Here is a 15,110-nt window from a genome sequence, read left to right on the forward strand (position 1 = left end):
ATCAGTATTGGAGAAGGATAGGATTGAACTTAGCTGTCACTGTTCTTCACAATCAGCTAGCCCGCTGTAACTGCCAAGGCTCACAAATGAAGGACCATTTTGGGCAAGGCACTGGAGGGCCCCTCATTACAGAAATATAATTCTAAGCCTATATAGGCTGAGATGGAGAGTTTTGAGACTTTGGAGTAGGGGGGAAATAATCATTGTTTGAATGGTTGACTGAGAGAGAGCCATAATATTGAATATCAGTCCTTCCAATACATCATTAACCAGCATGTATCTCTAATACTGTTTACATTGGGAAAGGACATGATCAAGCTCTGCCACTGAAGTCCTAATGAAAAGGGGATAGATTATTAACCAAAAGGCCATTTTTATTATAGGCAAACTAATGAAATAGCAGCCAAATAACACTGATCTCAGTGATTAAACTTTTAAATCATAGCACTGGTTTCCCTGCTTTGGAATCAGTTGATCTATGTGCTGCTTAAATCCTTATCCAATTGTTTGTTATCTGCAGACGCCTCTTATTCCTTCTGTAAACTTCAGCTCATCTAAAACTCTGCTGCCCATATCTTATCCTGCACCAAGTAATGTTAGTACATCACTCCTGCCCTCGCTGATTGACCCTGATTCCTGGTCCCCCCCCAACACGTTAAATTTAAAATTGTCATCCTTGTGTGCAAATGGCCTCATCCCTCCCTACCTTCTCTAGTGCTATTCTTTACTTCTCAGACTCTGGTCTCTTGGGCATCCTTCTCCCATCACCTTATAATTGATGGCTTTGTGTTCACTAATGATCGTGGGCATCTTTCTGAATTAAAAAAAAAAACCCTTCCTAGCTTGAGGACACAGAGACTAATTTTGGTACCTCACTGCAACCTCACCTGAAGGCGGCCAGATCAACAAGAACCTGGGACCTTCCTCATCTCTCTCGCTCAGTATGATGCCGTGTTTTTATTTATTCACAGAGTCCGTGGGAAAAGATCCTCCTCCATGTCTCCCAATTTCAGGGCTTGACCGGGTAGTTGCAAGGAGGATGTTTCCCCTGGCTGGGGAGTCTAGACCAGGGGTCACATTCTCAGAATAAGGGATCGGCCATTTAGGACTGAGATGAGAATAAATTTCTTCACTGAGAGGGTGGTGAATCTTTGGAATTCTCTACCCCAGAGGGCTGTGGAGGCTCAGTCTTTGAGTATATTCAAGACAGAGATCAATAGATTTTTGGATATTAAAGAAATCAAGAGATTATGGGGATAGTGCAGGAAAGTGGAGTTGACGTAGAAGTTCAGCCATGATCTTATTGAATGGTGAAGCAGGCTCGAGGGGCCAAAAGGCATACTTCTGCTCCTATTTCTTATGTTCTTAATTTATTTTTCCTGCTTCCTACATTATTTTTAAATCCCTAGTTGCTTTATTAGTCAGAATAGTGTAAGCTGAAAATGCCTGAAAACTACTGCATCTGGATCATTGGTGGGGCAGGTGTGAGAAAGCTGGTTGTCTTTATAGCTACTCCATTTAATCAACAGTAGCTCTCAAACATTTTTTGTTGAAGCATGCTGCATATTTTGACAGTGAAATATGTTTTTGTATGTTGCCCAAAGCTAACCTGTTTAATTTTGCTGTTTTTCAGTTTTCGCCAATGTGCACTGGCTCGCTGAGGTTTCTGTCTTCCACGGGGGCAGACGGTACAATTTGTTTCTGGCAATGGGATGCTGGCATGTACAAATTTAGGTCAGTAACTGTGCTTTCTTTTTGAGAAAATGTTAACTGGGTTTCTTAAAACCAATGAGATTCTGGACTTAATCCCTCCTCCGATCAGGTTTCTGCCCCTGCCACAGCACCAAAACAGCTCTTATTAGAGCCATAAGTGACATCCTATGTGACGATGACAAAGGTAATCTATCCCTCCTCGTCCTTCTCGACCAGTATGCAGCCTTTGATACGGTTGACCACTCCATCCTCCTCCAATGCCTCTCCACCGTCGTCCACCGGATGGGACTGCACTTGACTGATTCCATTCTTATTCATCTAATCCTGGCTATAGAATCACCTGCTATGGCTTCTGTTCCCACCCCTGCAACGTGAGGCGGGGTGGAGGCTGGCCCTCCTATTTATCATCTATTTGCTTGCCGTCATATTTGACCCCGAAATGAGCTTCTGACCACATATCCGCCTTCGTTAAGACCGCCTATTTCCACCTCGGGAACATAGACCTTCTCCACCCTTGCCTCAGCTCATCCGCTGCTGAAACCCTCATTCATGCCTTTGTGACCTCTAGACTTGACTATTCCAACGCACTCCTGGCTGACCACCGTAAACTTGAGGTCTTCCAAAACTCGGCTGCCCGTGTCCTAACTTGCACCAAGTCCCGTTCACCCATTCACTACCCCTCTGCTCGCTGATCTACATTGGCTCGCAGTTAAGCAATGCCTCGATTTTAAAATTCTCATCCTTGTTTTCAAATCCCTCCATGGCCAAGCCTCTCCCTATCTCTGTAATCTCCTCCAGCCCCACAACCCTCCGAGATGTCTGCACTCCTCTAATTCTGGCCTTTTGAGCATCCCAATATTAATTGCTCAAACATTGGTGGCTGTACCTTCAGCTGTCAAGGCTCTGTAAGCTCTGGAATTCCCTCAATAAATCTCTAGACCTCTATGTAAAAGTACATCCTACCCATATCCCCTGAAGAAAGAAAAACACAATCTGGTTTCCACTCGGGGGGTTAGAATTTCGCTGACTTTGTGACCGGGTTTTCGCCGCAATTTGACCCTCCGCGGCGAAAACCCAGTGGGCAGGATCTTCAGGCATCTTTTTGCGGCGGCTCTTCCACGTACTGCCAGGGAGAGGAGCAATGGTGTGCATCACCGTGGATTGTGTTACCGTCGTACTTTCGGCTCTCTCCGCCCAGAATACCGATAGGGTCAAACCTCTCTGTACAGCCCTGCCAGCAGCGGTAAGTATGAAGACCTTCAAAAAAGATAAGTTAAAATTTTTATTTTTAAATTATTTTTCAGCAATTTAGTAGTTAAGAATTTTGTGAATGTTTTTTGAATGTTTTTTTAAAATTTCTTTGTTTTGTTTTCCCCCCTCCTATGGCCTCTCTCACAACGCTACCGGCCCCGGACTAAAGTTGCCGAAACTCGCGGTTTGCGCCGTGAATCCTCGTGCAACACTGACTTTACCAATGCAACATAAAGGCCGGAATTTAGGCCTAAAAATGGTAGCGCAGCGAAATCGGTAATTTTGGTGTCAAACTACCGTTTTTGCCAACAACTGAAAATCTCGCCCTGAGGGGTGCTAATTTTGCAAATGTTTGTGTATCCTTTTATAAAGAACTAAACATTCATATGAGGAGAAAACTTAGCAGTTCTTGTACATGTTCTTGTGAATTTGTTCAGACTGTATGGAAGTACAGCTTCCTCCTAAAGAATGGTTGAAGATTTCAATCGTGTGAATGGAGACAGTAAAATGTATTCATAGAAACATAGAAACATAGAAAATAGGTGCAGGAGCAGGCCATTCAGCCCTTCTAGCCTGCACCGCCATTCAATGAGTTCATGGCTGAACATGAAACTTCAGTACCCCCTTCCTGCTTTCTCGCCATAACCCTTGATCCCCCGAGTAGTAAGGACTTCATCTAACTCCCTTTTGAATATATTTAGTGAATTGGCCTCAACTACTTTCTGTGGTAGAGAATTCCACAGGTTCACCACTCTCTGGGTGAAGAAGTTTCTCCTCATCTCAGTCCTAAATGGCTTACCCCTTATCCTCAGACTGTGACCCCTGGTTCTGGACTTCCCCAACATTGGGAACATTCTTTCTGCATCTAACCTGTCTAAACCCGTCAGAATTTTAAACGTTTCTATGAGGTCCCCTCTCATTCTTCTGAACTCCAGTGAATACAAGCCCAGTTGATCCAATCTTTCTTGATAGGTCAGTCCCGCCATCCCGGGAATCAGTCTGGTGAACCTTCGCTGCGCTCCCTCAATAGCAAGAATGTCCTTCCTCAAGTTAGGAGACCAAAACTGTACACAATACTCCAGGTGTGGCCTCACCAAGGCCCTGTACAACTGTAGCAACACCTCCCTGCCCCTGTATTCAAATCCCCTCGCTATGAAGGCCAACATGCCATTTTCTTTCTTAACCGCCTGCTGTACCTGCATGCTAACCTTCAATGACTGATGTACCATGACACCCAGGTCTCGTTGCACCTTCCCTTTTCCTAATCTGTCACCATTCAGATAATAGTCTTGTCTCTCTGTTTTTACCACCAAAGTGGATAACCTCACATTTATCCACATTATACTTCATCTGCCATGCATTTGCCCACTCACCTAACCTATCCAAGTCACTCTGCAGCCTCATAGCATCCTCCTCGCAGCTCACACTGCCACCCAACTTAGTATCATCCGCAAATTTGGAGATACTGCATTTAATCCCCTCGTCTAAATCATTAATGTACAATGTAAACAGCTGGGGCCCCAGCACAGAACCTTGCGGCACTCCACTAGTCACTGCCTGCCATTCTGAAAAGTACCCGTTTACTCCTACTCTTTGCTTCCTGTCTGACAACCAGTTCTCAATCCACGTCAGCACACTACCCCCAATCCCATGTGCTTTAACTTTGCACATTAATCTCTTGTGTGGGACCTTGTCGAAAGCCTTCTGAAAGTCCAAATATACCACATCAACTGGTTCTCCTTTGTCCACTTTACTGGAAACATCCTCAACAAATTCCAGAAGATTTGTCAAGCATGATTTCCCTTTCACAAATCCATGCTGACTTGGACCTATCATGTCACCATTTTCCAGATGCACTGCTATGACATCCTTAATAATTGATTCCATCATTTTACCCACTACTGAGGTTAGGCTGACCGGTCTATAATTCCCTGTTTTCTCTCTCCCTCCTTTTTTAAAAAGTGGGGTTACATTGGCTACCCTCCACTCCATAGGAACTGATCCAGAGTCAATGGAATGTTGGAAAATGACTGTCAATGCATCCGCTATTTCCAAGGCCACCTCCTTAAGTACTCTAGGATGCAGTCCATCAGGCCCTGGGGATTTATCGGCCTTCAATCCCATCAATTTCCCCAACACAATTTCCCGACTAATAAAGATTTCCCTCAGTTCCCCCTCCTTACCAGACCCTCTGACCCCTTTTATATCCGGAAGGTTGTTTGTATCCTCCTTAGTGAATACCGAACCAAAGTACTTGTTCAATTGGTCTGCCATTTCTTTGTTCCCCGTTATGACTTCCCCTGATTCTGACTGCAGGGGACCTACGTTTGTCTTCACCAACCTTTTTCTCTTTACATACCTATAGAAACTTTTGCAATCCGCCTTAATGTTCCCTGCAAGCTTCTTCTCGTACTCCATTTTCCCTGCCCTAATCAAACCCTTTGTCCTCCTCTGCTGAGTTCTAAATTTCTCCCAGTCCCCGGGTTCGCTGCTATTTCTGGCCAATTTGTATGCCACTTCCTTGGCTTTAATGCTATCCCTGATTTCCCTAGATAGCCACGGTTGAGCCACCTTCCCTTTTTTATTTTTACGCCAGACAGGAATGTACAATTGTTGTAATTCATCCATGCGGTCTCTAAATGTCTGCCATTGCCCATCCACAGTCAACCCCCTAAGTATCATTCGCCAATCTATCCTAGCCAATTCACGCCTCATACCTTCAAAGTTACCCTTCTTTAAGTTCTGGACCATGGTCTCTGAAATTACTGTTTCATTCTCCATCCTAATGCAGAATTCCACCATATTATGGTCACTCTTCCCCAAGGGGCCTCGCACAATGAGATTGCTAATTAATCCTCTCTCATTACACAACACCCAGTCTAAGATGGCCTCCCCCCTAGTTGGTTCCTCAACATATTGGTCGAGAAAACCATCCCTTATGCACTCCAGGAAATCCTCCTCCACCGTATTGCTTCCAGTTTGGCTAGCCCAATCTATGTGCATATTAAAGTCACCCATTATAACTGCTACACCTTTATTGCATGCACCCCTAATTTCCTGTTTGATGCCCTCCCCAACATCCCTATTACTGTTTGGAGGTCTGTACACAACTCCGACTAACGTTTTTTGCCCTTTGGTGTTCTGCAGCTCTACCCATATAGATTCCACATCATCCAAGCTAATGTCTTTCCTAACTATTGCATTAATCTCCTCTTTAACCAGCAATGCTACCCCACCTCCTTTTCCTTTTATTCTATCCTTCCTGAATGTTGAATACCCCTGAATGTTGAGTTCCCAGCCCTGATCATCCTGGAGCCACGTCTCCGTAATCCCAATCACATCATATTTGTTAACATCTATTTGCACAATTAATTCATCCACTTTATTGCGGATACTCCTTGCATTAAGACACAAAGCCTTCAGGCTTGTTTTATTAACACCCTTTGTCCTTTTAGAATTTTGCTGTACAGTGGCCCTTTTTGTTCTTTGCCTTGGGTTTCTCTGCCCTCCACTTTTCCTCATCTCCTTTCTGTCTTTTGCTTTTGTCTCCTTTTTGTTTCCCTCTGTCTCCCTGCATTGGTTCCCATCCCCCTGCCATATTAGTTTAAATCCTTCCCAACAGCACTAGCAAACACTCCCCCTAGGACATTGGTTCCGGTCCTGCCCAGGTGCAGACCGTCCGGTTTGTACTCGTCCCACCTCCCCCAGAACCGGTCCCAATGCCCCAGGAATTTGAATCCCTCCCTGCTGCACCACTGCTCAAGCCACGTATTCATCTGCGCTATCCTGCGATTCCTACTCTGACTATCACGTGGCACTGGTAGCAATCCCGAGATTACTACTTTTGAGGTCCTACTTTTTAATTTAGCTCCTAGCTCCTTAAATTCGTTTCGTAGGACCTCATCCCTTTTTTTACCTATGTCGTTGGTACCAATGTGCACCACGACAACTGGCTGTTCTCCCTCCCATTTCAGAATGTTCTGCACCCGCTCCGAGACATCCTTGACCCTTGCACCAGGGAGGCAACATACCATCCTGGAGTCTCGGTTGCGGCCGCAGAAACGCCTGTCTATTCCCCTCACAATTGAATCCCCTATCACTATCGCTCTCCCACTCTTTTTCTTGCCCTCCTGTGCAGCAGAGCCAGCCACGGTGCCATGAACTTGGCTGCTGCTGCCCTCCCCTGATGAGTCATTCCCCTCAACAGTACCCAAAGCGGTGTATCTGTTTTGCAGGGGGATGACCACAGGGGACCCCTGCACTACCTTCCTTGCACTACTCTTCCTGCTGGTCTTCCATTCCCTATCTGGCTGTGGACCCTTTCCCTGCGGTAAGACCAACTCACTACACGTGATACTCACGTCATTCTCAGCATCATTCCGAGATTGATTCTTTCAGAATGAAATTGAATGAGAAAAGGCTACCTCCTAAAACTAGTACATCCCACAGCACATGTATTCAAATTCAAAGGCAGCTGAGTGTGATTTGACTGAGATTCCGACTCTGACATTGACATCGAGCACCATCGGTGGCATAATTTGAGGTTTATGATTGTTCTAAACTGAATGTCCTTTTCCATTGAGCAGTTTATAACTTAAAGGTATTTCATATCCCGTCCTTTGAAACTGCCTGCTGTTATGTCAGAACACGAAGATCATTTTTCACATAGCAATTGTTCTCCTGAATGGAATGCCATTATTATCACTTATTTTTACTGATGCCCTCATCTCACAATGTCCCAGATAATACTTCACAGATGGAAATAAAGGGTAAGAGGAAAGTAGCATGTGCATATTAAAGTAATGGGTGGTCTCAGGATAAATTTCAAGTATGCATAAGGATTCCTGTTTGAATTTGGGTTGACATGTTTGCAAGCCAGTCACATAGCTGACCAAAGCTAACTCAGGGCTGCATATTTTTCTATGATCATTTGCTCTTCGCATCTGGAATAAAGATTTTTTTTTAAATGGAAGTCCTCCTATTCTCAGTTTGCAATTGTGTAAGGTACCTTTATTTGAAAAAAAGCCGCCTTGTGTAGTACCATGAAGGTTTACATCACACAAGGATGCAATTCAACCTGTTGTATCTGTGTTGCCTCTTTGCTGCAGCAATCTAAAACAAATCTAACTGTTCCTGCTCTCTTCCAATATTTATCCAATGTTCCCTCAAAGCTGTAGTGTACTCTGCCTCAACTATTCCTGTGAGAAAGCCTTCCATGCTTTAACAAGTCAATGTGTAAAGACATTTCTATTAAACGTCCTCCTCAATCTCTTTGTGGCCATTTTAAATTGTTGAACCCCCTCATTACCGATTCCCCAACTTGAAGAAACAGTCTTTCCTTTTCAGTTTTTATAATTTTAAAAACCTTTATTAAATCTCCACTTGGTCTTTAAGCAGTGGAAATAATCTGTTAAATTTCTTCTTGTAATCATAGTTTCTCATCCCTGATTAATTTATGCTGTATGCTTTTGTGGCTTTAATGTCCTTTGTGCAATGCGGTAGCCGAAACTGTACATAATACTCTAACTCTACCTACTTTTGTCTTACAAAAAAAATTATAATAACCTCTTTGTTTTTGTACATTCTGCCTCTGTTTATAAAACCCAAAATGCTATTGACTTTTTTTATGGTTTTATCTTCTGGCACTTTCACTTTCAAGACATTATGCACTTGCACCTCCAGGTCTCCATTCCTCCACTCCTTTCAGTGTCATTGTTTTTCATCCAAAATGCATAATTTCACACTTCTCTGCATTAAATTGCATCTGCTACCATTCCAGTAGCCTGTCCACATGCTCCTAAAGACGTTCAGATCACCTCGCTGCTGTCTTACTTTTGTGTAGTTGACAAATTTTGATCTTCTGCTCCCTATGCTCAATTCTGAATCATCTAGATTATCATCTAGAATAAATGTGAACCCAGCAGTTCCTTGTCTTGACTATCAGCCAACTTTCTATCAATGCTGCTGCTTCATTTCCTTTATTACCTTGCGCCTGCATTTTTGTAACATGTCTCTTGTGAGACACTTTCTGAAAATCCATATACACTACATAACTGCATTCTCTTACTTCATTTAATTAGTCACTACTTCAAAAAAACTCAAGTTAGCAAACATGACTTACCTTTAACAAAGTGCAGTGTAATTGGTGTATATGGTGGAATATGCTTCTGTAATATACTTGCAGACCTCCTGATATTTAGTCTAAATATGTCAAAAGGTATTCGACCAATCTTTGTCGTTTCTGCTCCCTCGTGTATAAGGACTAGATTGGAAAGATTTATAAAATGACAATTTTGTCATTTAGCATTTTTAATATTATGCCATGGGTCAGTCAATGTAGAAATAACAGTCCAACCTGTGTGAAGTTAGCTAGCTCACTCTTGCCAGATGGAGAAATCATCTATTATTAATTTAATCAACATCCAAGTCTGTACAACCAGCATTTTCATATGATACTGATATTACAGCGGGGACTTAGTTCAGCATTACTGTTTACAGCAGAATTAGGTTATATTGAACGTTAATGTTAGTATCAAGCATAGATATTACAGGCACAAGGTGTAATTTAAATGTGTTGCCATATCTCAGCTATAATAACATTCTCATAAATTCTAACAACTAGTTTAAGGGCTAAGGTTGTCACTTGGCTTAACAGTTTCGATGTAAATGTATCACCTGCATTCCTTCTATCTATGTAATTGGTCACTTGTTCAGAAAACCTCAGTTTACTTTGTCAAACGTTGACAATGTGTCGTCATTCCTAATCAGCTTCCTTGTGGCGTTCATTCTTCATCTTTTAATACTGGATTAGCTGAACAGCAAGTACAAATTACTAGATTGAATACTGAAACTCTAATAATGTTACAACTTCAACTCTTAAAACTTATTGGGCTACAAATTCAGTTGGTTAGTGCCACCTGTTTGCGTCTGGGCAGGGTGCTAACCGTCCGCTAAGCTCATATCGACCAAGCGCTGGCAGCACCTCCCACAACCTTCAGTGGCGGTTTACCAGCGGCACGAAGAGTTAGCACTGCATACTCTAGCGCCACCCACTTGGTGGCGTCAGTGAGTGTGCAATGCGCCTTTTGTGGCGCGGTCGCGATATTGAAGGCTGTAATGCCTGCCTCTAATTCCGACACGGAAAGCAGGCGTCCCGAAGAAGCTGCCGGGTGCGATATTTCCACGGAGGAGCAGGTGTGCAGTTAAAATGGAATTTATTTGTACTAATGTATCTCTCTTAGGTGTTCAACACTGTTGCTAATCTCCCTTGCATTTTCTTTCAGTTTTCGGGTGGCCCAGCTGACCTCCCCTTTAGGCGCTAAGATGCTGATTTCCTAGTGCCAGAAGGTCAGCAGCGTTCCTGCAATTGCGTCCCAAGAATCGGGGTTAGTGCCCTAAGAGCAGTGTGAAACGCTTCTCTTAGCGCTCCACTCCCCTTTTGGGGTGCTAAAAACAATATTCCGGTTGGAGGCGGTAAACATCTCCCGGCACTAAAGTTAGTGTCCAAGAGGTGTTACTGTCTCAAACCGGGATATAATGAATTTGTAGCCCGTTATGCTTTACCTTTTTGGCCCGAATTGAATCTGCCCAACTGTTCTGCGGCTTCTCTGACTGTGATTGCCTGCAAGCCTTTTGACTCTTTTCTCACATAGAGGGTTGTAAATCTATGGACTTCTCTGCTCCAGAGAGCTGTGGAGGCTGGGTCATTGAGTAGGAGATATTAAGGAGGAGATAGACATATCATATAGGAGGAGATGAACAGCTGTTTTTAATCTCTTAAATATCACTGAAAATTCCCCTTTCTATGTTTAAGCTCCAACGTCCAATGAAGAAATGCTAGTTGTTGAGTCACATGTGTCCCATCCAACGTGACAGTCAATTTTGATAGATAGGCACATATGTTAGAAATTATGGATGGTCAGTTTTCATATATTCCATTGAGGCCAGATCGTCTGATCATTTAAAAACAATTTTCTTTTAACTCTCCATAGCACTTTAGCTACACGTAGGGCAATAAACCAAGACTTTGACATCTTCCTGAAAGCTATTTCTGCTGATCACTTGACTAGATTCCAAAACAAACTTTTCAGCATGCTGTTAGACATGTTTTTCATTTTTGCTGGGAAAACACTGGCACCCCATTTATTTGTTGATCTGAGTGTGAATGTCTCTTCGGGTTTTTCCAGAATTCCATAATGTGAGTTAGAGTTTCCCAAAGATCTGTAATATGGTTTGGGAGACCACTTGTACTACAAAATCCATGCTGCTTGGATGATTAATTTATGCAACTTTAAATACCCACTACCTTTTCTTGGGTCACTCACTGTGGCATTGAATGGACTGCCTCCTCTTCTGACTCATTAAATGTGCTGAGTCAGCTCAGTGCGTCATTGTTCTGATGTGAAGCAAAATAATGTAACGAAGCAGAGTGATGCATGGAACCAGCTCAGTATCAATTGTCTAGCTTTCTGATGGCTGTTGAATCTATTACAGAGGCAATTGAAAGAACAAAAATCATATTTTATATTGTTTATACTGTCATTTGCCTCTGTTTCTTCTGTAAACCAGTTTGGAGCCTGATTTTCAAATAGAGAGTGTGTGTATAGTCCCTGACATTTAAAGTTTTGTTTGCAATTTCTGAGGAACTATTCATGTGCAAATCAGTGTCATTCACCAGTAAAGGAGCGAGGTTATATGTATGTAATTTTATAATATATAATGCAGTTCCCTTTTGCTTAAAAGGATCTATTAATAAATGGCAGCACGCAGTCTGATGCTCACGATATCAACTGGTTAACAACCAAAAGGACCTTCATGGGAGGAGAAATAATTCCTCAATATTTACTTCACAGGGATTGCTGCAAACATGTAATGTACATCATTAATGACTTGCCATTGACAGTGGAGTTGCTGCCTCCACAGCTGTAAAAAGCCTGAAGCACTAGGTTCTGCTGGAACTGTAATCCTGTTGGTGGACATTGGAAATTGATCTAGCATTTTAATTATAATTCCTTTGAGCTGAAGATGCTAAAAATATATGTGTTCAGTGCATTAATGTATTTAGGTTATTTTTTTTGTCAGGACATCTAACAATATTCATGGATTTCAATTCTTCATTTTTAAGCCTTATTGTCTTGTATTTTATGGATAGGAGTATTTGGGATTGTGCTTCTATAGTTACTTTATTAGAGATGTATGTAATTGTCTTGCCTTCAAAGTGGCTGTTTATTTTTGAGTTGTATTTTCAAGGGTTTACATTCATATCTATATTTTATGAAGCTATTGTACATCATTCTTTTCAGTTCTTGTACCAGATGACCATTTGATGTTGGTTTCAAAGTGTACCATTTCAATAGCATATAAACTAATTAATGTAACCTTTGAGGGGTAAATTTATGTAAATTTGACTGAGTTTTTTTTTAAACTCCCATGTCAGTCCATACTATGGCCTATGGTCAATTTTCCGTTTTAATAATAACCTCCAGGAGTAAACAAGGTACAAAATGCTCTCCAACCTAAATAGGAAACTTGTTATGCCTCAGTTTACAAACAAAATAAGCTGGTTAAGACCATAGTAATTATAATATTTTTTTAATATTCTGTTTTTATTACAGCCACCGGCCAATTAAATTTACTGAGCGACCAAGGCCAGGGGTCCAAATGATCTGTTCTTCTTTCAGTGCTGGTAAGTGACGTTGTCAGTTTTAAGCCTTAAAGGATTTGGGTGGTGGTAATTGTTTTTAAAACTCAGTGTGTAGATAGATGTCAAATATATAAGCTCTCATAATTTAAAAAATATGTATTAAAAATGTTCTGAATGCAGATAATGTGGGCTATGTTAGCAACTGTTTCTAGAAACAATGGACCAGTGCTTTGTTTCCAGCTGGATATTTCAGTACTTTTGTTTTTCATTTGTTGTTGAGGCTAATGTACAGTCATTTTATGTAAAAAGAGGGATGGCTTTGCGATTTCTTCCCCCGCAGGCTCCCCCGTCCCCCCCCCCAAAAAAAAACTGGGCTACTTTATGTACCAATTTCTATTTAGGCCTTCTGCACATTGTGTAATATTAATTTCGATATTTAACTTAATTTTTTGCTAGCTGCTAATGTGATGTGTGCAGAAGATGGGAAGTGTCTGCTCTGCAGAATAGTATCTGTTGTCCAACAGGTAGTTCGGCTTTTTTTTTAAAAAAAGCAAATATTCATCAGGGTCAGTGGATGGCTGCTGTCTTGGTTTTGGCGAGACCCAGCTCTAGTGTATTTGTTTTCCTCATGTTTACTAAGTACTCGTGTCCAGTGAGAGGTAAATTGGATACAGGGAGTCATGTGCAGGTGCATTGTGAGACTGAAAGTGGATTGTGCCACGACACACTGACACATATACAGTATTGCCATTTTATGCCTGGAAATGCAGGGAATACTTGACAAGATGGCTGGTGTATTACACTTACTCATGTTTGGAATGAAAAACTGTATTGGTACATTGATATGCTTATACATGGAAGTTAATTTCTTATTTATTATATGATTCTGACAGTATTGTGGAAATAACTTCTGTAGATCACAGCAGGGATTCACAAAATGAAGGAACTACTTAACAACTTCAACATAGGCAGCCTTGGTTTAATGTTTTTTTTGACTGATTACACTGCTGGGAATGTTTTTCTATGTTGAGGTGCTACATAAATGCAAGTTGTTATCAACTTTCTGTATTGTTGCAGAAGAATAGTTACAAGAGAATTAAAACTGCTTCCAACTTCTGATTGGATCTTCCTGATTTCACACTTCATATTGGCTTTAAGTTTTTCTAGAATTTTTGGGCATCATCTACCTGTGACATCAGCGAGTCACTAGGAGATTGTAAGGATTGAAATCAAATCAATATGCTGGATAGGCGTGTACTGAGCAATAAAGGGGAAGCTAATCTGCCAGAGCGCTCAAATACCCATTCAGATTGTTGCTTCTGTAAACTGAAACCTTTTGTTGTTGAGAAAGCCGCATTGACATCAACTTCCTATCACCGTTCTAAGCAGTGTAGTGCGCTGTTTGGAGTTTACCCTTTACAGTCTGATTAATGGCTGTCTTTCATTTTTGAATGATTTTCATGCATCATTATGTTCTCTTCGATCACACCTTTGATCTTAAGATGAGGAAGGCCAATCATCCCATCCAGAAAGATCCAGGAGTTGCAGCATCTAATTGTATCTTGAGTGCTTAGCCTTTCTACTTCCATTACCTTCCTAGAGGTCTATTCCATATGTTGATCATTTTTGGCATGAAAAGGAATTGATTTTCTACTAGTTTGAACCGATATCCCATTGTCCTACTTAATTCAAAGTAATATTCTGAATTTACCATTTCCATACCCATAATAATTTTATATATCTCCATAAGATCATCTCTCAGATACCTTCTTTTGTGTTTAAAAAGATCACATTTCTCCAGTCTTTCTTTGTAACTCAAACCTTTTTATACTCGGGGTTAGCCTTATGGCTCTTCTCTGCATTGCCTCTGGTGTATCTCAGCAACCAGAAATCGACACATTACTCAAGGTATGGCCTGACCAGAGCACTACATAGTTTGCTCATGACTTCCACTGACTTGTATTCTACTGTTTTGGCTGTGTTGTCAACGTTCTGTTGGCTTTGTTGATTGCGGCTCTACATTGGTTGGACAGGTTTAGCTCTTGGTCTACTAAGGCTCCTAGGTTTTTTTCAGATTCATTCATGGAGTACATGCGTTGCTTATTTTTCCTTCCTCGTTCCCTACCGCCCACCCAAGTACCATTTAAAAAAAATATATATATATATCCTCGCCCTGATATCCACTGCTTTCTTCCCTCAGCCTCTCCATCTCAATTCATCATGCTCTCTCTCCTCTGAGTTCACTGCCCCTCCTATCCTCCCTTAATCTCTCCTTCCATGTAAACTCCCCAACCCATAGTCATGTCCACCCCCTTGACCATGACATCTTGTGTGGCCTCGCTACTCCCAACGTATCAATCACGGGTAAGGCCATCTCGGATCACTTGTATCGCTCACCAGCCACATCCCCCTTCTCCCTCCCAACCCTTACTTTTTCTGTGTCTGCCCCTGCAAAAAAAAACTCTCCCAATTCACTTACAACTGCACTTTCAAAATATCCACT

At 41.8% G+C, this 15,110-nt stretch overlaps 1 protein-coding gene across 2 annotated transcripts in view; it reads left to right on the top strand.

The window, feature by feature from the left end:
• phip (pleckstrin homology domain interacting protein) overlaps window positions 1-15,110 on the top strand; it is a 249,777-nt gene that overhangs the window by 83,715 nt on the left and 150,952 nt on the right. For both annotated transcript variants that reach the window (XM_070885586.1, XM_070885587.1), the window contains 2 exons: window positions 1,634-1,734; window positions 12,579-12,649. In XM_070885586.1, coding sequence (XP_070741687.1) covers window positions 1,634-1,734; window positions 12,579-12,649 — 172 coding nt within the window. The remainder of the gene's footprint in view (window positions 1-1,633; window positions 1,735-12,578; window positions 12,650-15,110) is intronic.

This window comes from Pristiophorus japonicus, chromosome 7 (genome assembly GCF_044704955.1).
Source record: "Pristiophorus japonicus isolate sPriJap1 chromosome 7, sPriJap1.hap1, whole genome shotgun sequence".
In the NCBI taxonomy this organism is placed as follows: Eukaryota; Metazoa; Chordata; class Chondrichthyes; family Pristiophoridae; genus Pristiophorus; species Pristiophorus japonicus.